The sequence below is a fragment of the Capra hircus genome, chromosome 11, assembly GCF_001704415.2.
Source record: "Capra hircus breed San Clemente chromosome 11, ASM170441v1, whole genome shotgun sequence".
Taxonomy (NCBI): domain Eukaryota; kingdom Metazoa; phylum Chordata; class Mammalia; order Artiodactyla; family Bovidae; genus Capra; species Capra hircus.
Genome location: NC_030818.1, coordinates 13048244 through 13073571, shown reverse-complemented (window position 1 = coordinate 13073571; position 25328 = coordinate 13048244). Strand labels below are relative to the sequence as shown.

The following is a 25328-nucleotide window of genomic DNA, read 5'->3' as shown; positions in this document are numbered from 1 at the left end:
CCTTGATGAGGGGTATGCAGGTGCACAGATGCTAGACTCATGCAGGTTCCCAGGAAGGTGGGGGCTGCAGTTGTGTTCCTCTGCAGTGATGGTGTTATTTTGCAAAGCCCCAGAGAGGTGGGGCCAGTGGTTGGCATCGGGTCATGAAACCCTTGGCAGCAGTGGCAGGCCTCACATGCTCCCAGGGAAGTTGACCCTGAGTACAGACTCGGAGCAGTGGCAAGCCATGCAAGTTCCCGGAAAAGGGGGGGCATTGACCTGCATCCGTTTGTAAAACCTTTGGCAACGGCAGTGGCTCCAGTCCGTGCCTACCTCTGGAATCTGAGATAGCAGCCACGACTTGGACCCACCCCTGGAATTTGTGTGGGGCGCCTATGAGCATATGGAGAAAGAAGCTTCTGTGATATCCCTCTCCTCTCGCCCCCCCTAACAGTGGTCCCTAGTCTCTGTGAAGGACCCAGGCTTCTTCTTGGACTCCATCAGTTGTGGTGTACTACCTCATAACCCGTTCAGACTGTCTTCACACAGCCAACTCCAGTCCTGCCCTTTGGGCCTGACCTCCAAAGCCCAAGCCTCAGGACACAAGCTCCACCTGCCCTAGTGGTTGAATGGATGAGCATCTTAGGCTTTGGGGAGCTGGCCAGCACCAGCAGTCTGTTCAGGTTTCTCTTGGCTTTGTCCTCTGCATCTCTGTTGCTGAGCTCTCCTCTGAGGCTCCATTCCTCCATCTCTGTTCCCAGCTGATCTCATCAGTGAGGGGACTTCCCAGTGTGCAGAAACCTTTTCCTCTTTCACAGCTCCCTCCCAGAGGCACGGGTCTTGTCCTGATTCCTTTCTTTATTTTCTCTTTCCTTCTGCCCTTCCCTGTTATGTGGAGATTTTCATGCTCCTTTGAAAGTCTGTCTTCTGGTATTGTTCAGTAGATGTTCTTTGTAAGTTGGTCTACATTTAGATGTACTTTTGATGAATCTGTGGGAGGAGAGCGCTGCATCCTATTTCTCACATTTTTCTATTGGGTTATTTGCCTTTTGAAAAATGTTCATCTGAAGGTGTTCATTATCCTAAGATACTAATTTTGTATCGTACATGAGAAGTATTTTCTTTTAGTCTGTTGCTTATGTGATACTTACAGTTTTTTTAATTTTGGTGTACTCCAGTTTTATTGCTTTTTTACTCTTAATGGCTTTTTCCTTTTATTTTAGAAGACCTTTATACCAGTGCCAGAAAGATATGTTTCCATTATTTTTTAAATCTGTTATTTGTGATACAATGTGTGAATGATACGACTGTTTGCAAAATGGATAACCAATTAACCCAACACTATTTATGCCTTATTTATCTTTCCTTATTGATTTGTAAAGCTGTCTTGTGTATAAATGACCCTATACACGTAGATCTGTTTCAGTCTGTTTATTTTTGTATGAATACTGTGTAGTTTAAATTTTTATAACTATAGCTTTATAATACTTGTCATTTTTCTAATAGAATCGTTTTTCTCTGTTTTCTCCTTCCATGTATTTTTGCTTAATCTTAAGCATTTACTTCTACATATTAGATTTAGAATCAGTTTGTTCTCTAAAAAACCTTAATGGGCATTTAATTGGTACTGTACAGAATTTGTATTGATGTATTTACAGTACTAAATCTTTCTGTCCAAAAACAGGTTTTATTTCTTCATTTATTTAGACTTCATTTTGTGTCCCTCAGCGAGTTTTTACATTTTTTTTCCATAACATTCTTTTGTAATGTTTCCATAACATGCATTTTGGAAGACATGTTATTTTTTATTTATTTGTATATGTCATAAATATTATTTCAATTGCTATTAAAAGAGTTTTATTTTTTATGTTTTCTGGTTAGTTATTATTGGAGTAACCCATCATCCCAGTTTACTAATACTAGGTACATACATGCCCATCTCATTGTTCCATTGTTCTAATTTGAATAATGATTACATGATGACCATTGTCATTACCACTTTAGAAGTTTTTTCATTTTCAGTTAACAGAAAACTTCTCCAGTGGTTTATTAAACAAATAAGAGGTTTATTTATAACAGGAAATTGGCTGGTGGGTGATCTGTGGCTGATAGAACAGCTCTAAAATATCTTCAGGAACCCAGCCTTTTGATTTTTCTAATTCACTGTCATTAACGTGTACTTTTTCATCCTTTTTGTAAGATGGTTATTGTACCTTCTGGCATTATTTCAGTCTTTCAAACAGAAAGAAAGGAATGTGTCAGGAACACAATGAATTTTTAGTGTCCCTCCTCCCCTCCGCACACACCCCCAAGAAGGAGGAGTTCCCCAGCAACTTCCACCTACATTTGATTTATCAGAACTGTGACACATATCCTCCTCTATGGCAGAGAAGAATAAGGGGAAGCAAGAATTGAATGCATAATTTAATAATTTAAACTTTATTTTGAGACAGTTAAATGTTATTCAAAGTTTTCAGCAGGGCTATGACAGTGAAATCGATGGATTTGAAAAATTCATCAGGAAGTGATCTGCAGAATGAATTAGTTGGGCAAATGACTCTGAAGGCAAAGAAAGCATGTTGATTAAAGGAAAGAAGAGAAAAGATCACTGAAATCCGGTTAGGGCACTCATCTAGACAAGCAGACTACTCTTAAGAGTAGTAAAAGTTTGGGGTAGATTAGTAACCTTGGCAATAGAAAGAAATAGCTTTTATACCATTGACTCTCAAGCAGGACTAGCTGATTATTAAAGTTTTAAATGTGAGATCAATATTCTTTAATTCTAAAATGTTTAATCTGGGAAAATGACCGAGTAATGATACATTTAGGGTGTTAGAGAATTTCAAACAGATTAAAATAATTCTCTTAGATGACTTTTTTATAAGGTTGGTAAGGCAGCAGTGTAAGTTGAATAGTTCAGACATTTACTATTTTGATTTTCTTAATAATGAATGGCCTAAGTATCAGCACTGAAAACTAGAAAACATGCCATCTACCTGTCACAAACATTGATGTTCTTCAGTTAAATATGGTTTGAATGGTGCTGAATTTACACATGACTTCGCTCTTGTGATTGACCAGAGGGAACCCGCAACAGAACTCTGGTTATGGCTTCTTCAAGGTTAGAAGTTTATGGGACAATCTTTTGGCCTGTTACCATAGGGGAAGACATTAAGATTTCCTGTCAGAGCAAGCACAAAATAGACTGGAAACTCAAACTAGGAAAAAGAAGGTCAGCCCTATAGCTTTCTTGGTCTACGCCTTAATTTTGGCATGAATAGTTAAAACCATGACAAAACCTTTCTGCCCATGTTTGATGTTTCATGTTATTTCATGTTAGGACTGTCTTGAACGCCATGATTCAGAAAATATTCTCTTCATTTTGCTACTTCTTGGAATCAGTAATAAAATGTTAGAGAAAAGGTAAAAAATTTCTGTATCCCTGTATTACACCTGAAGGATTAAAGTATGGTTCTGCACAGTTCTGATGACAAACTTTGTCTGACAAATACCTTGTGTTTAATTACAAGCCAGCATAGACATGAGTCTTTAACAATGATTCTTAACCAGTCTGCTGAAAGCAAGCATTCTTCTTTTCCAGAAAAATGGGCACATGTTGGTACTCAAAATTTTCCTTAAGGAAGCAGGAGCTCTTGATACAGAAAAAAATATAATCAGAGTTTTCAACAGACAGAAGGACCTTTGCAGTTATAAAATAGTGCTACGGCTCTTCAAGAAAACAGAAAAAACAAGACTTAAAAAACAGATTTACTGGTTTCAGCAAGATTCATGGTGACATTACATCTAAAACCTAGAGCAAGCAGTTAGCTTAGATTTAAGAAGACTGCATGGAGAACAAAAACAGTGCCAGGAAGCAGTGCATAGTGGTTTGAGCATTATGGAAAATCTAATTAATAACAGATAAAACTGAGGATATACAATCAGTTCAGAAGAGGGTTTAGTTTCATTTTAATTCAAAAATTATTTCTTGGTACTTCCCTGGTGGTCCAGTGACTAAGACTCTATGCTTCCAATGCAAGGGGTGTAGGTTTGATCCCTGATCAGGGAACTAGATCCCACATGTGACAACTAAAAGTTTGTGTGTTGCAACTAAGAACCAGCACAATCCAATAAATAAATATTTAAGGAAAGAACTATTTCTTAAACATCTTTTGGATGTCAGCCATTGTGGTACATGCAGAAGATGCATTAATGAACAAGGCAGATGTGCTTCCATCCTTCTTAGGACTTAAGAATCTATTAGTAAAGGTTAAAACGTCTAATGAAGAGGAAGTCATGGCGGATACATCTAAGAGACCCAATCTGCATATAACTAGGATTCCAGAAAGAAAATACCACTTAAAAACTGGTGAAGATGTTAAGTTTCATAGTTATAAAGGTGAAAGCCCTAGTGATCCAGGCAGAAGCTATAAAAATGTAAAAAGAGGTAGACCAGCCTTAGATAGCCAAGCAACTCATTCTCAAGGTTGCGTGAAAAGAAGATTGTCCATGGGATCGCAAGAGTTGGACATGGTTTAGTGACTAAACAACAGAGAGTAATAAAACCATTTAAACATAGAGCACATGTATGCTCAGTTATTTCTGACTCTTTGCCACCCCATGGACTATAGCCCACCAGGCTCCTCTGTCTGTGGTATTTCCCAGGCACGAATACTGAAGTGGGTTGCCATTTCTTCTTCCAGGGGATCTTTCCGGTCCAGGGATCAAACCTGAGTCTTTTGGATCTCCTAAATTGGTAGGCAGATTTTTTTTTTTTTTTATCACTGAGCCACCTGGGAAGCCCATTTAAACAGGGTAAAACACAAATAGTTGTATCTTTATAAAATAGTATAAATTGTTAAGAAAGAATTAAAAAAAAAAAACTTTGTCCTAAAATAATGTCATCAAAAATTAGCATGTACGCCAAGGTGTAAGGGCTTTTAAATTTATAAGAAGAAATCAATAGTTTCATATTTCTTTTGAAATTGGAGATACCCATTAGTAAAATGGCAAGGAGAAGGCAACGGCAACCCACTCCAGTACTCTTGCCTGGAAAATCCCATGGATGGAGGAGCCTAGTAGCCTGCAGTCCACGGAGTCACACAGAGTCGGACACGACTAAAGCGACTTAGCAGCATTAGTAGAATATAAGCAGGAGGATGAGTATCTTCTAAACTACTGGGGGTAAGGGAGATGTTTGGATAAAATCCCATATGGCACAAAAGGAAATGGCAAAGATGCCTCCAAAGAACAGAAAACGTAAAATGACAGCAATTGTAAGTTCACATCATTTTAACACATATTTATTGGATGTTCACTAATTGCCAAGCTTAAAGAGCAATGCACCTTTCAGTAAGGTAGTTATGGAAGGTCTCATTAAAAATGTGAAAAGTAGGTAAAGGTGTAAATTGTTCCTTGAATTGGGAGCATTCCAAACAGCAACTGCAGAAGACTTCTCAAGTCCATGCCTATGTAGTTTGTTTTGTTTTAGGAGTTTAAAGGGTGCTTGGGATTGGAAGTAGTTCAGTTCATCAGTTCAGTCGCTCAGTTGTGTCTGACTGTTTGCAACCCCATGAATCGCAGCACGCCAGGCCTCCCTGTCCATCACCAACTCCCAGAGTTCACTCAGACTCACGCCCATTGAGTCAGTGATGCCATCCAACCATCTCATCCTCGGTCGTCCCCTCTCCTGCCCCCAATCCTTCCCAGCATCAGAGTCTTTTCCAATGAGTCAGCTCTTCGCATGAGATGGCCAAAGTAATGGAGTTTCAGCTTCAGCATCATTCCTTCCAAAGAAATCCCAGGGCTGATGTCCTTCAGAATGGACTGGTTGGATCTCCTTGCAGTCCAAGGGACTCTCAAGAGTCTTCTCCAGCACCACAGTTCAAAAGCATCAATTCTTCTGCGCTCAGCTTTCTTCACAGTCCAACTCTCACATCCATACATGACCACAGGAAAAACCATAGCCTTGACTAGACAGACCTTAGTTGGCAAAGTAATGTCTCTGCTTTTGACTATACTATCTAGATTGGTCATAACTTTTCTTCCAAGGAGTAAGCGTCTTTTAATTTCATGGTTGCAGTCACCATCTGCAGTGATTTTGGAGCCCAAAAAAGTAGAGATGGCTGTAAAGAGATATGTGGTGATTTGGGGGTAAAGAATGGGTGAAATGAGTAGAGTAAACTTTTAAGTATTAGCTTTTTTTCTGAGTGTGATGAAAGGTTTTGAGTTTAGGACTGGCAGTTATCAATCTGGTTCTATGTTAAAAATGAAGTGAGGGTGGTTGAAAAGCAAAGACAGAAGCAGAGACCATTATGAGTCTATTATAGTAATTAAAGCAAAAGATTGTGATAGATCTGACCAGAGTGATTGTAATTAGATACCAGAAATGGTATGGCACTATTAGAAATGTCTTTGAAAGATAGTGATAAGAAAATGTCAATAAGTGATAAAAGACAAGATGTAGGATTACACTGTATAATTACAAGTTGAAAATGTTTTATTTCTGTTTATAAATAGAAAAAGTAATTAGCATTTTTACTTTAGGGTAAGATTTTTATTTGTGGTTGTACATGTGTATAAATTTCATATGCTTTTGTGTTTTTTGTATATTCCCTTTTATAATTTGAGAAGAGGCTTAAGGTTTTCAAAATATTTTTCCTTCATAGAACAAAGAAGTGAAGAAAAAGATGTCAGATTCAAAGAAAACATCTGCATCTACTTTAAAGTAAGTAATTCTATGATTTTCTGTGTGAGAATAAATAGGCATATGAATTAAATTTTAAAAGTTTTGACAACTACATTTTTAATATATTTTAATCTCCCTGACTCAAATGGGACATCATTCTAATTAATTATTTTAAACTTTTTTAGATTTAAGCTTTGCATCTTTAGAAGATTTTGGTCTTAGAATTTCTTTGCTAATTTTTTTTCTTCTTTTAATAGAAAAGATACAGATGCTTCCACAGGTATTGAAACTGTGACTGCAGCTTCTACTAGTAAGTTGTTACTTTTAATACTCCTCTAATATATTTTGTCAGTTTACTGGAAACTTCTTGCAAGGTGATGGTAGGAAAATAATATTCATTGTGCTTTAGTAGAAGGGATCCACATTGGCCCCTGTTTTAAGCTAGTGATCCATTGGAGAATGCCCATATTCTTCAGCCTTGCATAAATGACCCCTTACCCTTTCCCCCAGATTACTTTTTCAGTCTCTTGTCACGCAGATGTACATTATGTTTCAGTTACTCGGAGCAGTTTATTTTCCAGCTGTTCTGTCCTATTTCATTTCACAGCTCTTTATACAGTCCATTCATGTGGAGTCATTGTCTTAAGTTCCAGTTAACTTTACTTGCTAACAACCTGCTCCAGTATTCTTACCTCTAGATCCCGTGGACAAAGGAGCCTGGCGGGCTGCTGTCCATGGGGTCGCACAGAGTCGGACACGACTGAAGCAACTTAACATGCGTGCATGCATTGGAGAAGGAAATGGCAACCCACTCCAGATCTTGCCTGGAGAATCCCAGAATAGAGGAGCCTGGTGGCTGCCGTCTATGGGATTGCACAGAGTCGGACACGACTAAAGCGACTTAGCAGCAGCAGTAAGCACTTCTGAAGTACCTACTTAGTAGGTACCAGGCCTTGTGCAAGATAATGAACATACAAAGCCAATTAAAACTCCTTTTGGAGGGTCAAGGTGGAGCAAATTCGAATTTATTCTTTAAGGGCTATCTCAGAAAATGCTTCTTTTTGATACCTTTCATGATCCTTAGGCAGTTCAGTTCAGTTCAGTCACTCAGTCGTGTCTTACTCTTTGTGACCCCATGGGCTGCCCTAGGACAGGCTTCCCTGTCCATTACCAACTCCTGGACCCTGCTCAAACTCATGTCCATTGAGTCGGTGATGGGATCCAACCATCTTATCCTCTGTCGCCCCCTTCTCGTCCTGCCTTCAGTCTTTCCCAGCATCAGGGTCTTTTCTGATGAGTCCGTTCTTCACATTATATCTTTGATCTGCTTGCAGTCTAAGGGACTCTCAAGAGTTTTCTCCAACACCATAGTTCAAAAGCGTCGATTCTTTGGCACTCAGTCATTTTTATGGTCCAATTCACACATCCATACATAACTACTGGAAAAACCATAGCTTTGACTATACAGACCTTTGTTGGCAAAGTAATGTCTCTGCTTTTAACATGCTGTCTAGGTTTGTCATAGCTTTTCTTCCAAGGAGCAAGCGTCTTTTAATTTCACAGCTGCGGTCACCATCTGCAGTGATTTTGAAGCCCAAGAGAATAAAACCTAGCCCTTTCCACTTTTCCCCCACCTATTCACCATGAAGTGGTGGGACCAGGTGCCATGATCTTCATTTTTCGACTGTTTGAGTTTTAAGCCAGCTTTTTCACTCTCCTCTTTAACCTTCATCAAGAGACTCGTTAGTTCCTTTTTGCTTTCTGCCATGAGGGTGGTATCATCTGCATATCTGAGGTTATTGATATTTCTCCCCACAATCTTGATTCCAGCTTGTGCTTTGTCCAGCCCAGCATTTCGCATGATGTACTCTGCATATAAGTTATATAAGCAGGTGATAGTATACAGCCTTGACATACTCCTTTCCCAGTTTTGAACTAGTCTGTTGTTCCATGCCTGGTTCTAACTGTAGCTTCTTGATCTACATGCAGGTTTCACAGGAGGCAGGCAGAATACCAAGGTGGTCTGGTGTTCCCATTTCTTGAAGACTTTTCCACAGTTTGTTGTGATCCACACAGTCAAAGGCTTTAACGTAGTCAGTGAAGCAGAAGTAGATGTTTTTGTGGAACTCTCTTGTTTTTTCTATGATCCAGCGGATGTTGGCAATTTGATCTCTGGTCCCTTTGCCTTTTCTAAATCCAGCTTGAACATCTGAAAGTTCTTGATTCATGTACTGTTGAAGCCTAGCTTGAAGGATTTTGAGCTTGACCTTGCTAGCATATGAAATAAGTGCAATTGTGTGGTAGTTTGAACATTCTTTGGCATTGCCCTTCTTTGGGATTGGAGATTGGAATGATACTGACCTTGTCCAGTCCTGTGGCCACTGCTGAGTTTTCCAGATGTGTTGGCATATTGAGTGCAGCACTTTCACAGCATTATCTTTTAGGATTTGAAATAGCTCAGCTGGAATTCCATCACCTCCACTATCTAGTGATGCTTCCTAAGTCCACTTGACTTCACATCCCAGGATGTCTGGTTATCTAGATCAGTAAGATCCTTTTTGTATAGTTCTTCTGTGTATTCTTGTCCCCTCTTGTTAATCTCTTCTACTTCTGTTAGGTCCATGCCGTTTCTGTCCTTTATTGTTCCCATCTTTGCGTGAAATGTTCCCTTGGTATCTCTTAATTTTCTAGTCTTTTCGCATTGTATTGTTTTCCTCTATTTCCTTACGTCATTCACTTAGGAAGGCTTTCTTGTCTATCCTTGCTATTCTTTGGAATTCTGCATTCAGATACTTATCTTTCCTCTTCTACTTTGCCTTTAGCTTCTCTTCTTTTCTCAGTTATTTGTAAGGCCTCCTCAGACAACCATTTTGCCTTTTTGCATTTCTTTTTCTTGGGGATGGTTTTATCATTGCCTCATGAACAGTGTTACAAACCTCCATCCATAGTTTTTGAGACACTCAAGCAGATCTAATCCCTTGAATCGACTTGTCACTTCCAATGTATAATTGCAAGGGATTTGATTTAGGTCATACCTGAATGGTCTAGTGGTTTTCTCTACTTTCTTCAGTTTAAGTCTGAATTTTGCAATTGGAGTTTATGATCTGAGCCACAGTCAGCTCCCGGTCTTGTTTTTGCTGACTGTATAGAACTTCTCCATCTTTGGCTGCAAAGAATATAATCAGTTTGATTTCAGCATTGAACATCTTGTGATGTCCATGTATAGAGTCGACTCTTATGTTGTTGAAAGAGAGTGTTTGCTATGACCAGTGTGTTGTCTTGGCAAAACTCTGTTAGCCTTTGCCATGCTTAATTTTGTACTCTAAGATCAAGCTTGCCTGTTACTCCAGGTATCTCTTAACTTCCTATTTTTGCATTCCAGTCCTCTATGATGAAAAGGTGTTAGTTCTATAAGGTCTTTCAGTTCATCATAGAACCGTTTAACTTCAGCTTCTTTGGCATTAGTGGTTGGAATATAGACTTGGATTGCTATGATACTGAATGGTTTGCCTTGGATAGGAACAGAGATCATTCTGTCATTTTTGAGACTGCATTTCAGACTCTTTTGTTGACTATGAGGTCATCATAGAACCATTCAACTTCAGCTTCTTTAGCATTAGTGATTGGGGCATAGACTTGAATTATTATGATATTGAATCATTGGCCTTGGAAATGAACTGAATTACTAACATATTGAATGGTTTTCCTTGGAAACAAACTGAGATCATCCTGTCATTTTTGAGACTGCACCCAAATGTTACATTTTGGACTCTTGTTGACTTTGAGGGCTATTCCATTTCTTAGGGATTCTTGCCACCAAGAATCAGATACAGTGATCATATGAATTAAATTTGCCCATTCCTGTCCAGTTTAGTTCACTGATTTCTAAAATGTGAATGTTTACTCTTGCCACCTCTTGTTTGCTACTGCTGCTAAGTTGCTTCAGTTGTGTCTGACTCTGTGCGACCCCATAGATGGCAGCCCACCAGGCTTCCCCATCTCTGGGATTCTTCAGGCAAGAACACTGGAGTGGGTTGCCATTTCCTTCTCCAGTGCATAAAAGTGAAAAGTGAAAGTGAAGTCGCCCAGTCATGTCCAACTCTTAGCAACCCTGTGGACTGCAGCCTACCAGATTCCTCCATCCATGGGACGTTCCAGGCAAAAGTACTGGAGTGGGGTGCCATTGCCTTCTCTGATCTCCAGTTTGACTACTTCCAATTTACCTTGATTCATGGACCTAACATTCCAGGTTCCTATGCAGTATTGTTCTTTTCATCATAGGACTTTTACTTTCACCACCAGACACATCCACAACTTGGCATTGTTTCTGCTTCGGCTCAGCCTTTTCATTCCTTCTGGAGCTATTTCTCTGCTCTTATCCAGTAGCATATTGGGCATCTATCATCCTGGGGAGTTCATCTTTCAGTGTCATACCTTTTTGCCTTTTCATTCTGTTTATGGGGTTCTCATGGCAAGAATGCTGAAGTGGTTTGCCATTCCCTTCTCCAGTGGACCACGTTTTGTCAGAACTCTCTACCATGACCTGTCCGTCTTGGGTGGCCCTGCATGGCATGGCACGTAGTTTCATTTAGACAAGGGTGTGATCCATGTGATCAGTTGATTCGTTTTCTGTGATTGTGGTTTTCATTCTCTCTGCCCTCTGATGGATAAGGATAAGAAGGTTATGCCAAGTTCCCTCTTTCCTAAATGTAAATGATATTTTTTGTAATGTGTTATTGATGTATTTTTCTTATTATTTTAGCCAAAACTGGACAAACCAAGACATCTGCAACCAAAGTAAATAAATCTTCAGGTATGTTTTCTATATTAGGATGTTAGACATACTAATTAAATTATTTAAGACGGTTTTGTCAGTAGTCTTGGATTTCATGTGATAAAGTGTTTGTTGAATATATACCAATTTTTGAAATTTACAGTCATCTAGAAGTTTTAAGAAGGCATATTTAGTAGACAGTGCTCTTTTCCTGCAGTTATTATCAAAATAAAATAATTTAACTGGCAAATATTTCTCATGGTGAATATTAGAAATATTTCCCTTTTTCTCTTTTTGGTCTTCTCTGTTTACTTTTCTTTTATAAAATAGTCCAGATAACAAACTTATGGCAAATTATGTTCTATTTGCCTTTTTTGTAGGCTACATTATATTTTAAAGTAACTAATTTAATTTTTTTCTCCTTGCCCTAGTATTTATCCCTCTTTCTGTTTTTCCTATACTAGAAGTAGTAAAGTGAATTTCTTTGTGGTAATAGCATAAAATAGTGAAAGAAACACCTTAAGGGTTCATTTGGGCTAAGGTTACTGCAGTGTGACAAAACTTGGGCATGACTAGGAAATGACTGGTTAAATGACAATATAAAGAGTAGTATTTCTCTTTTTGAGCAAAAATTAAGGTCTCTCTCTGGATATGAACAGTGGATTTGTAAGCTATTTTGATTAAGTATTGTAGATGTTATAATTTCTTTTAATAACTTTTCAAAAGCATGATCATATTTTTACAGAAGGTCCTGTTAAATAGGGTGATTACCACCATTGTTTATAAATAGGGTAGTGTGCACAGAAATCAGTAAATTTCCCCAGACTTCACAATTTAACGTGGAATTCAGCTTGGATTTAATGACTTCTGATCCTGGGCTTTTTCATCATATACTGTCTTGCTACTTGTTGAGAATCCTGATTTTAAGAACTAAACCTCTTGTTGCTCTCTGAATAAAAAGATTCAGTTTTTCTTGTTCTCTGGCAGTCTTTTTAGTGACACTTAGATGATCAGAGTCTTTATATAAACATCATTTTGGAATATAGGCAACAGTAATATATGCATATGTACAAAGTATTAAAGTTCAAAAAGTTCTGTTAAAATAGGACCCATTATGAATGAGTGAAAACAATCTTGATGTGGCCTGACCATGATATAGGTATTCTTAAGGGCTTCCTTAGTGACTCAGCTGGTAAAGGATCCGCCTGCAGTGCGGGAGATCTGGGTTTGATCCCTGGGTTGGGAAGATCCCCTGGAGAAGGGAATGGCTACCCACTCCAGTATTCTGGCCTAGAGAATTCCATGGACCGCATAGTCCATGGAGTTACAAACAGTCGACTGGGAGCCAAGGAAGTGTGAATTGGGAGGTCCTAAATATAACTGCTTTTGGAACCATTAAAGCTATCAGAAATGTTTCTATATCCTGTAGTTAGTAATTTTGCTTCTAGTTGATTTGATTTAAGTAACTTGCCTGAATGCTATTTTTTAAGTACCCGAAAAGGGAGGTGAATTATCATTTCTAATTTAGCAAATGATCTGTATCCCTAAAGATGATAGCATTTTATGTTTTGAATAAAATATAGTCTGTTGCTCTTACATCCTTTGCGAGGTTCTTTCAGTATTGTTGATACTAGTTAATAAATAAACCAGTTTTGACTGAGCTTTTGTGATTTAGGGAAGTCAGCGGGTTCTGTCAAATCTGTGGTAACAGTAGCTGCTAAAGGTAATAAAGCTTCAATCAAAACAGGTAAGACTGTTGAAAGGTTATATTGTTTATTCTTAATTCTGTTTTAAAGACTATAATAAATATATCAAAAGCAAGTTTTAAATTTATAGAATTTGTATCTAGCAGTAGCAGTATCTAATAACATCTTGAAAAGTTTAGTAGATACTTCTTTGATACTTAAAACTTAACACACATACAACTTTTGTTTTTAGGTGCTTTGGTCTTTGACAGTTTTTGCCATTGCAGATATTTTTGGAAACAATTCTGACAGCTGTATAATATTAGGCTGCTATAACCACTTCCCCCCTGTTTAATCTTTCTTTTCCTCATGTTTTCAGAGTTCTCACTTCATATATATTATCTTTCTCAGCTTATAGAACTCCCCTAATATTTCTACTTTAAATATTTTCTTTCCATGTTATAAGAATGTATCTTCCATCAAGAAATGAAACACTAAATTGTAACATGTTGAAACTAACATGATCTGTTTATTAATATATTTTCCCAGTAGACTAATGTAATTGTAAAGAATCTTTGTGGAAATGATAAAATAGAATTTTTGTGTGTGATTTTGGTGTGCTTTTGGCACATGAGGATCAAATTTGTGAATCATTAATAACCCTTAACAAAAATTATATCTCAGTTTATATTTTCTTTAAATCTTACTGGTAAACAGATATTGAAAAAAATTAGAAATACCTGGAAGAGAGCTGCTTTTATAATGAAGTTGAACTACTTATTTACTAACATAGTAGTATGAAACATGCTAAATGACTGAATAGAGCCTTATAATAATGGCTCAACTCTTACTTTTAAAAGCAAAATCTGGTGGAAAGAAGTCTCTGGAAGTCAAAAAGGCTGGAATTGTCAAGAACAAAGACACCAGTAAATCTGTGAATGTACCAGGTAAGCTTGAATTGTTATCATTCAGTGCTTTTGTTTCATTAAATCCTATCTGTCTACATTGGAGGTATATTTCGGAGTAGTTGCTTAAAAATCAAAAGGATTGTTTTGTGTTTCAAAGGAAAATTTGTATTAGCTTTGTCTTTACTCAGGTCAGCTTATGGAGACTTGAAATAACAAAATAACCTAGCTTAAGTTCCTGTTTATATTCATTAGTTTAATTGTATTAGTGTGTTTTTCTAGACTAATAAGAGCTCAGCTGGTAAAGAATCCACCTGCAATGCAGGAGACTTAGGTTCGATCCCTTGGTTGGGAAAATCCTTTGGAGAAGGGAAAGGCTACCCACACCAGTATTCTGACCTGGAGAATTCCATGGGCTATACAGTCCATGGGGTCACAGAGTCGGACGCAACTGAGCAACTTTCACTTTCACTGTAATCTTGCAGAACGCTCTGAAATGAAGACAAATGTGGAAGTGAAAACCACTGAAAATGGAGCTAAAGAAACTATTTCAGGTAGGTAAATAGAAATTTTAGTTTATTGTCTTATGTTTAAAGATGAAAGATTAAAAATAAATTTTACTAAGGTTTTTGTATCATAGGTATATATATGTAGAAGATATATATATTACATATATAATATAACATATATAATATGTTGGAAATGACAACCCACTGCAGTATTCTTGCCTGGGAAATCCCACGGACAGAGGGGCCTGGTGGGCTACAGTCTATGGGGTCGCAAAGAGTTGGAAACAGCTGAATGATTCAATAGCAACAACTATAGGGTTATACCTAGGTGAATTTAAGAATATTGTGATTCAGATCTTCACCTTATCTCTTGATTTTGCTCTCAGAAGAAATAAAACTGAATGTATTATTTAAAAGCCAGTGATTATTGTAACTGTATCCTACTTAAATTTCTCTGGTCCTTTGCCTGTTACATACATTTTCGTGAAGCTACTATTTAATCCATTGTGGAATAAAGTTAGATCTTGATAAATAAAACACATTTGTATGAATTCTTATTTTATTTTGTATCTTCAGCTGCTTTGGAGGCCACAGAAAATGAACCAGTCAACAAGGTCAGGTTTTAATTTCACTTTTTTTTTTAAAGTGTAAGAGATTGTGACACAGTGTAGTTTTCTTACTATAAACCTAGGTAAAAAATGTACATATAAGGTATGGTGAAAATCCTGGTCTTTTGTGACCTTGTAAATATGTTTTGAGTTCAAAAATCTTGAGTTGCAGAGTAAGTCACAGAAATTTAGGTGCAGATTATCCTAAGTAGATGTATTTATTGAGCATTTCTTTTCACTGAGAAGAAAGTATTAGGCCAGCTGGGTTTTTGAGTAGAAAAACAACAGAATTTTGTGAAATTTCTTTTTTTCTTTTTTCTTATGGAAGCAAATGGGAGGTATGTTAATACTTAGAATACCAGTTAATTTTTTGTATGTTAGAGGAGCAGGTGGCATTTGCAGTTCTGTTTCAAGGGCATTAAGTTCACTTTGTTTTTCTGTGTTTATATGTGTCATTTTGAATATGTTAAAATTTCATTAATTTAGAAATTAGTGGTTGAGATCTTGAGACCCTTCAGATGCTGAAGATAAGTTCATAATAGAATGGTTGCCCTATTCGTCAAGTAGTAGTGAAGTAGTATGTGTTAACTTACTATTTTGGTTTGAGAAGAATATCAAAATATTCTACTGCTGTTTAAAGCAGCAGAAGAAGATATAGATTTACTTATTGCATTCTAGAAGGAATCATTTACGAACACAGTTTGCATGCTATTTAAAAATCATTCTCAACTAGCTTATGAAAATTATAATTTCCTACCCTCTCACCCTCCAGAAAGAAAAGTTACAAGTTGCCAATTTACTATAATGCACTTTTGTGGATTTCACCCAACATCCGCTAAAGGAAAAGTTGGCATTTTGGGGGGGGTGTCATCTTGAAGAATGAAATAGATCTAAGAGAAAAGAAGGCAGAAATGAAAGTATTTTGTAGTGATGATTGGGTTATGGGGTAAGGATACTAAGAGACTAGGTAAGCTTTTTTATATTGCTTAAAAGGGATTATTTTACTCAGTATGATAAAAGAATATGCCCTGATTTCCAGTAGTCATCTATAGGTGTGAGAGTTGGACTGTAAAGAAAGCTAAGCGCAGAAGAATTGATGCTTTTGAATTGTGGTGTTGGAGAAGACTCTTGAGAGTCCCTTGGACTGCAAGGAGATCCAGCCAGTCCATCCTAAAGGAAATCAGTCCTGTATAGTCATTGGAAGGACTGATGCTGAAGATGAAACTCCCATTACATTGGCCACCTGATGCAAAGAACTAACTCATTTGAAAAGACCCTGATGCTGGGAAAGATTGAAGGCAGGAGGAGAAGGGGATGACAGGATGAGATGGTTGGACGGCATCACCGACTCAATGGACATGAGTTTGAGCAAACTCTGGGAGTTGGTGATGGACAGGGAAGCCTGGCGTGCTGCAGTCCATGGGATTGCAAAGAGTTGGACGCGACTGAGCAACTGAACTGAGCTAAGCTGATTTGGAGCTTCAAATATTAGCATCACAAGGCACAGGAATGGGAACTGTACATGAAAGAGTTACAGTCAAAGACAGGCAGCGTTATGTTTTTAAACTTGTTTTTTAAGTAGTGGTTACAGAAGAGAACTAAAGACCTTGACTAGATGACAGAATTACTCTGTATACTTAAAGAGTGGGAAAATGCATTTTGTTCTGTTTTTAATTTGTGGTTTAGACCAACTTTCTGAATTAATCAGAATATTAAATGCAATTTAAATTCTAACAGTGATCTGCAGTGTAAAACTTAAATATAACTTAAGTAAATAACAGTTAAGTTTTAATGTCAATTCTGAAATTTGTTTTGAAGGAAACAGAAGAAATGTGTATGGTACTTATTTCTGATTTGCCTAGTAAAGGATATTCTGTTGAAGAAGTTTCCAACCTTGTAAAACCATTTGGTGGTTTAAAGGATATTTTGATTTTATCATCTCATAAAAAGGTAAGAGTTGAAAATAGTTGTGAATTCATGTTGTCTGCAAGCATATTTTGAAAAATATTAACTTTACAAAGTTTGAAGGGTTTTAAGAGCAACACCTCAAAATAAGCTGTCTCAAGCTAAGGCATTTTTAAAATTTTGTATTTTTAAAATACAAAATACAGTTAATCACTTAATTTTAAAGTTTTATTCTATAATCAGGTGTAGTTTTATGGTGGGAAGGATGGATTTCCCCATTAAAAATTTGCTTGAACATTTAACAGAAAATACTTTATATAATAATAGTTTACTAACAACTTACAAAGTTTTGTTTAGCTGTCTTTACTAGTATTTCTGCTTTTTATTTTTTTACCATTTATATTCAAATGGGAAATAACCATTTTCAGACTCAGACTGATGGAGTCATCAGTACATAGAACCAGCCTAGTTTTATCTGTATGTCTTCAGTTTTCTATAAGTGTTTATTCCTTTTGTAATTTTAAAACAAAATGTGTTAATAATGAACAACTTGTAGAAGATATTTATAGGACATGAAAGTTCAGAGAAGTTTAAATAATGGAAACAGCACCCTCAGAGTGGTGGGAAGTAGCATTCTTATAGAAAGGAGTTGGTGATCATTAGAAATTTTTGAGAGTCGAACCAGTGTACTTAAGAAAACAAAGAAGGAAGGGATAGTAAGTGTAAGTAATTATATTCAGTTTTACCTTATATCAGAAGTAGATTACTTGAATGGTTGCACAGTTCTACATTAAAAGTCATTGAATTGTATACTTAAACAGGTGAACTTTATGATATGTAAACTATATTTCATTAAAGCTATTTTCTAAAAAGCACATTATTTATAATGTTTCAAGATGGATAAAAATTGAAAAAGAAAACATTTTTTAAATATAAGAATTTTATGTGATAATACATTGAAATGGAAATTGTGAAACTCTGGGAATAAATAATGCAGATTCGTAATTTGCATCATATACCGAAGTGAATGTGCACAAACATAAAATCCAAATACCAATCTAGATTATTTATGCCCAGTTTTGATTAGAGTTGAATAGACAAATAAGATTTTTGAGATTTAATATTTTTCTAGATGTTATGTGGAAAAATATCAGATTCACTCATATAAAATTTCAAACATTTTTGAAATTAAAATTAACATAAAGCAAAATTGAAATAAATGATTTTTAAAATATTTGTGTAAATGGGAAACAAAAGATTTGTATGAACATGCTATAACGTACTAAAAGTTTGATAAATATGCTGGCTAATGACATAAAGAGATAATTCATTTTAAAAAACTATAACTATAAATAAAAATATGGACTGTTTTCACCTCATTAACTATCAAACATATGGAACAAGGTTCAATTGTTTTACTTCCCAGGTATGAAAATTAAAACCAAGTTGTATGGTATTCCAATTTTATACTTAAGAAAATAACAGAACATAATTTGATAACCATTACACATTTCTTTGGTTCTTTCATTCCTCATATTTCTCATATTTTGTCAATCATTGAGTTTGTTTACTTGATTCATGTTCATTTAATGTCTGCTACATGCTAAATACTGCTCTAGGTAGTAAGGATATAGTGATGAATAAGATAAATAAGATTTCCTTAGTGTCATTTACTACAGTGTCCCTTGTTATTCCTCTTTAGTATTGCCTTATGAGTTCAGTCGTTATTTCTTGGTTTTAGTTGTAGTGTTCTTAGTGTGTAGGTCTTACCTTTCTAAGGAATGCATTTTTTATTTTAAAAATATTTGGTAAGTTATGAAATTCATCTGAGTCTTAAGTATTATATTTTTTAAGGAGAAGTAACTTAATAAGACTTTTTTTTTTCTTATACTTTCTATTTTAAAAGGCATTTATAGAAATAAATAGAAAATCTGCAGATTCTATGGTAAAATTTTATACCTGCTTCCCAATATCAATGGATGGAAATCAACTCTCAATAAGTATGGCTCCTGAAAACATGAATTTAAACGACGAGGTAAATAATAGATTTACCATCATATTTACTAGAATATTATTAAAATTTTTAATCAAATTTATTATAATCTGTTTTGTTTTCTAGTTTTCTTCTTTAGGTCATGTGTTTTTTCTCAGACACTAAGAAAGCATCTCCCTGTTTCTCCATAGTCTCCCATCTCATTGTTTGAGAGTTACTTCCCTACTGGGGGAATCCAATCCCTCATGTATGGTGGAAGGGATTATTTCCTTTCATTTCTCATAACCAGCTGGTGCTAGGTCTGATCTGTTTTAACTCCTGAAATTTCTGGAATTTGCTCTCTCTCCATCCCATTCACCTGTGCTTCACCTTTAAGACTCATACTAAAAATAGTTGTTTGTTATATGCTCTGCCTTCAATTTTGTCTCCCTCAAAACCTTTTTCACAAAGTCATGACACTGGCATAAAATTCAAATTTATTTGAATTTAACTGATTTAGAAGTCCTTCATTGTTTCTGTGTGGCCTGCAAACATTTACTGCTAAGAGGCATGAAGCAGAGATACTAGGAATCTCTAGAGAAAGGTGGGAATGCATGTCTTTTGAAAAAACCTTCCATAGAGAATCATTCTAATGTGATATAATTGCTGGGGTAGTTTTATATATGTCAGCATTGAAGAGAAAAAAAATTTAAGAACTCTTGTCTCATAAGGTAAAGTTTGTTTTCTGTACATTTAAGCCTTTCATCAGCTAGCTTCTTCCAGCTTTGATGTCTTTGTGTCGTGCCACTCTTGGCCACTTTATATAATTCAGTAGCATTAGATTGTTGTACACTTAATAACCTTGTGATGTTTTTTTCACTAGCTTATATCTCTGTTCTCATCTTCGAGTTTGCTTTGTAATTTGAGTTCTCTTACTGTCTGCTAAATTAGATCTCTTATTCCTTGTATGTGAATTTGAGTGTCTTTCCCTAAATGGTACCCTGTTACTAGTCTTTAATGTTCTTAGGGGAGTAAGAAGAATTAAAGTCTATGGTCAGGTGTGATTTAAATAACTTTTGTAGGAAGAGGGAAAGATTTTTGGAAGGAACAGAAATTTTGCTTGACTCTCATTTTATGAGGTAGTTCTTAATGCTTGTTCATATTTTATTATAAATCTTGACTAATTAAATATATAAATAAGAAAGAGTGTGCACCTTCAGTCTTCTTTGTTTTGCTTTTCTAGGAAGCTATATTTACAACCCTGATTAGAGAAAATGACCCAGAGGTAAATTTTGCATTTAAACGCTCTTGTACACTTGTTTAATTGATAAAAACATTGTTTGTTTTATTGTTTTCATCTGTCAAGAATTAAAGAAAATCTTGGCGCTAGTTTTAAAATATTGAAGTGATGGAGATGTCATATGAGTCTTCTCTTGGTGAAAAAAAATTAGAAATAGAGGATAAAGGAGTCCCTAATGTGAAATATTTCTTAGATTCTGGAACCATATTAACTGACCTGGGTAAATATTGGGTATATTAGGTATTTTGAGTAAATGTTATGTTGATAGAAAAAAGATTATACTTCCTTTTTTAGTATATTGTTTCACTGATCATTCAGATATAAAATTAATACCACATTATCTTTACCTATATAGTCATTTTCTTACTCTTGTGAGAGGATGTCACCTGACCTCTGAAAAATTAAATTATTGTTAATCTGTGTTTTATAGTTTGATGCTTAAGCTGTGTGTGTGTTTCTAATGCTATCTCCTAAAAAACTACAGGTAAATATAGATAAAATTTACGATCGATTTGTACATCTTGATAACTTACCAGAAGATGGACTTCAGTGTGTACTTTGTGTCGGACTTCAGTTTGGGAAAGTGGATCACCATATATACATGAGTAATAAAAACAAGGTAACAAGGTCCCTTCTATTTTAGCTGTATATCTTGTAGAGAATATGTTCAGTTCAGTCACTCAGTCGTGTCCGACTCTCTGACCCCATGAACCGCAGCATGCCAGGCCTCCCTGTCCATCACCAACTCCCAGAGTTTACCCAAACTCATGTCCATCGAGTCGGTGATGCCATCCAGCCATCTCATCCTCTGTTGTCCCCTTCTCCTCCTGCCCTCAATCTTTCCCAGCATCAGGGTCTTTTCAAATGAGTCAGCTCTTCGCATCAGGTGGCCAAAGTATTGGAGTTTCAGCTTCAACATCAGTCCTTCCAATAAACACCCAGGACTGATCTCCTTTAGGATGGTCTGGTTGGAACACCCAGGACTGATCTCCTTTAGGATGGACTGGTTGGATCTCTTTGCAGACCAAGGGACTCTCAAGAGTCTTCTCCAGCACCACAGTTCAGAAGCATCAATTCTCCAGCGCTCAGCTTTCTTTATAGTCCAACTCACACATCCATACATGACCACTGGAAAAACCATAGCCTTGACTACATAGACCTTTGTTGGCAAAGTAATGTCTCTGCTTTTGAATATGCTATCTAGGTTGGTCATAACTTTCCTTCCAAGCAGTAAGCGTCTTTTAATTTCATGGCTGCCATCACCATCTGCAGTGATTTTGGAGCCCAGAAAAATAAAGTCAACCACTGTTTCCCTATCTATTTGCCATGAAGTGATGGGACCAGATGCCATGATTTTCGTTTTCTGAATGTTGAGCTTTAAGCCAACTTTTCCACTCTCCTATTTCACTTTCATCAAGAGGCTCTTTAGTTTCTCTTCACTTTCTGCCATAAGGGTGATATCATCTGCATATCAGAGGTTATTGATATTTCTCCTGGAAATCTTGATTCCAGCTTGTGCTTCCTCCAGCCCAGTGTTTCTCATGATGTAGAATATGTAGCTGAACTCTATATTCAGTATGCTGTGCAACTTTTAATTCAACTTCTGAACTGTAAACATTATTCAGCCTCAGAACAGAATTATAATATACCATCTTATTTTCTCCTGGGCTATAATAAGAAGGAAGAACTCCTAGTTTTAAGGGGAAATAGAAACTTGCACAAGGTAGAAAGATAATGTGTGCAAAGACCATTATCTTATGGGGAAGTTTAGACTTGAGTTCATCTAGCCTTAAGTACCTTTGTGACCTTAGCTAAGTTGTTTACACTTTAGTTCTTGTTTGTAAAAGGAAAGAATGTCAACCAGGTATTTTCTAAAGTCCTTTCCAGTGTTAAAACACACAGAGATAACTCTGTTAAGTTATATGTAAAGAAGTAGAAATAATCATTCCTTATTTTCATAATTTGGCTAAAGCCAAAAGAATAAATCCTTTTTACATTTGCTGTACCCTTTGTCTTTTCTTAATTCAGCCATGTGCCCGTGAAAATTAGGGCTTCATTAACTATGTATTGGGGCTTCCCAGGTGGCTTAATGGCAAAGAATCTGCTTGCTAATGTAGGAGATGCAGGAGACATGGGTTCAATTCCTGAGTTGGGAAGAGCCCTGGAGGAGGAAATGACAACCCATTCCAAATCCTACGGACAAAGGAGCCTGGCAGGTTACAGCCCATGGGGTAGCAAAGAGTCGGACATGACTGAGCAGACATGGACACAACCGTATATTACCTAGAAAGTTCGAAAGGGTTTTATAGCAAACTTGACAGTGTTTGCTCCATAAAATACACCCGATCTACCAAGTAGAAGTGAAGTGAAGTGAAGTGGCTCAGTTGTGTCCGACTCTTTGTGACTCCATGGACTGTAGCCTACCAGGCTCCTCAGTCCATGGAATTTTCCAGGCAAGTGGAGTGGGTTGCCATTTCCTTTTCTAGGGGATCTTCCCAACCCAGGGATCGAACCCACGTCTCCCGCACTGCAGGCAGACGCTTTACCATCTGAGCCACCAGGGAAGCCCAATCTACCAACTAGTAGATACTAATTCTTCGGACATGTTTAAGAAATTTCTTTAATTATGTTTGTCAAAGTTGAATAGTGTTAACCATATTTACATTATTGTTCAGCCATCACCACTCTCCATCTCCAGGGCTCCTTATAAACTGAGACTTCCTGTCCATCAAACAGGAACTCCCCATCCCTCTTCTTCCTAGGTCCTGGCAACCACCACTCCACCATTCATATTTTTGTCTCTCTGAATTTGATTATTGATATTTTAGGTACCTCATATAAGTGGAATTGTACAGTATTTGTCCTTTAGTGTCTGGTTTATTTCACTTAGCATAATGTCTTCAGCATGCTTTGTAGCCTGTGTCAGAATTTCCTTCCTTTTTGAGGCTGAGGCTGATAAAATATCCCATTATATGCATGAACCACATTTTATTTCTACTCCTCTGTTGGTTGATACTTGTGCTTTTGCCTTTTGAATGTGTGAATAATACTGTATGAACATGCATGTACAAATACTTGTTCCAGTTCTGGCTTTCAGTTCTTTTAGGTATATATTAAAAAATGAAATTGCTAGATCTGATGGTAATTTTACTTTTAATGTTTTAAGAAACTTAATATTTTTTTGTCTTCTCTAAAGGCAATTCTTCAGTTAGATAGCCCTGAATCTGCTCAGTCAATGTACAGCTTTCTGAAACAAAACCCACAGAACATAGGTGACCATGTATTGACCTGCACATTATCTCCAAAGATGGACTCATCAGAGGTAAGATTATTTTGTATCAGTTTTTGTTTGTGCTTTTAGAAAATGAAGGAGACATAAAGGTTATTCTCCCAAAGTTAGAGGATATAATCTGAAAGTAATTTTGAAAATTATTCTTGGGCAGTAGTCAAACTGGTTATGAGTTTAGATAGTTTGTTTTAAAATTTTATTTTGCGATCACTATTCCAGTTTTTATAGTTTATGGAACAGTGTGAATTTGTCTAAATGAGAATAAATTGAGGTAATCTTAGGAAATGTAGCGTATATGGTCAGAGCAATTCAGTATCCATAGCATGGTTATCTCCAGAATGCAGAGTCTACACTGAGTCCATTTTTACTTCCTCCTGATAGAAGTTTGTTGTTTTCTTTTAAATTACTTATAAACTCTCTTCTTATATAAGAAATAAAATTTTACAGTTTCTTGGCTTGCACCACAGTAAAAACACTGTCGTCGTCGTTACTCAGGTCATAGAACTTAGTTACTATTTGTTGAATCTGCTCTCAGAGCTGTTTTTTCTCACACTCTGTTCTGAATTTTTGGTCATTTGCTTTGTAAAGCACCTGTATACCTCTGCTTTTCTTTTTATTGGTCTTCTGAGTTACTTCTGTTATTTCTTGGACTCTGTATCTCCTATTCTCTTGGATTACTTTCTGTTTGCTAGAACACATTGTCAACTAATTTTCCCAGAAAGTATGTGTGGCCAGTAGACCTTTTGAATCCCTACATATTTGGAAATGACTTTATTTTTCTCTTACTTATTTCATTGGTAATGTGTTTAGGTGAAGAATTCTTTGCCCATGCTGTTCTTTTATTGTTTGTTTTTTTAGTGGAGTAGACAGATGGTCGATAATTCACACACACACATATACACCTTATCTATTATAAAATAGGCTAGCTGTAATATATTGTGTGTGTGTCAGGTGGTTAAAAAGTGCTGTAAAATACTGTGGAGACAAATCAAGATAAAAGGATACGGAGTGCTGAATGACCGGGTATGCCAGGGCGATATGTGTATTTTAGACTGGTCAGGCCCCTCTGAGAAAGAATTATTTGAGAAACCTAAAAGAAAGAAGAGAGCAAACTCTACTAACATAGCAAGGAGAAGAGGTTTTTGGAGAAAATAAGCACCAAGGCCTTAAGGACAGTTTGGTGATTTGGGAGGATCAGTATGATTAAGTACAGTGAACAAGGTTTTAACTTGGTTTGGATTTTATTTCCTACGTTCTGCAGATCTAAAAATTAGTATGTTCCTTCACCTGAGGAAAATTTTTCTCTTATGTCTTTGAATATCCTCTTCAAAGTTTAATGTTCTGTCTTTTTGAAAGTAGCACGTGTATTGATACTTTAGATGCTATATCCTATTGAATTTTTAAAATTTTCAGAACAGTTCTTAAGAGAGTATTCTTTCGAGCTGTTTTTAAAGGAGTTCTCTGAAATATCTGCAGTCAGTTTTGTATGCTTAACTTGTTCTCGTGCATTTGTTTCTCTCTTACTAATTTATGAATAAAGAAGCAAGTTAGCTAATACAGGTATCTGGTGTAGATTTCCTTCACTATCATATAGGTTGGTTTTGTTTTCTAAGAAGTTTTCTTTAACAAGAGAAAACTGTTCGTGAGCACTGTGGATAGGGTTTATACTGCCATCTCTAGTTTTCTTTATATATCATTACAATGTAGATGCAGT

The 25328-nt window shown here is 36.4% G+C and overlaps 1 protein-coding gene across 4 annotated transcripts in view; it reads left to right on the top strand.

Moving 5' to 3' along the window:
* ZNF638 (zinc finger protein 638) overlaps positions 1-25328 on the top strand; it is an 87738-nt gene that overhangs the window by 44672 nt on the left and 17738 nt on the right. For all 4 annotated transcript variants that reach the window (XM_005686378.3, XM_005686375.3, XM_013967510.2 and 1 more), the window contains 12 exons: positions 6648-6706; positions 6925-6977; positions 11430-11480; positions 13117-13188; positions 13987-14073; positions 14517-14585; positions 15117-15154; positions 16967-17098; positions 18960-19088; positions 20269-20310; positions 20810-20944; positions 23522-23647. In XM_005686378.3, coding sequence (XP_005686435.2) covers positions 6648-6706; positions 6925-6977; positions 11430-11480; positions 13117-13188; positions 13987-14073; positions 14517-14585; positions 15117-15154; positions 16967-17098; positions 18960-19088; positions 20269-20310; positions 20810-20944; positions 23522-23647 — 993 coding nt within the window. The remainder of the gene's footprint in view (positions 1-6647; positions 6707-6924; positions 6978-11429; positions 11481-13116; positions 13189-13986; positions 14074-14516; positions 14586-15116; positions 15155-16966; positions 17099-18959; positions 19089-20268; positions 20311-20809; positions 20945-23521; positions 23648-25328) is intronic.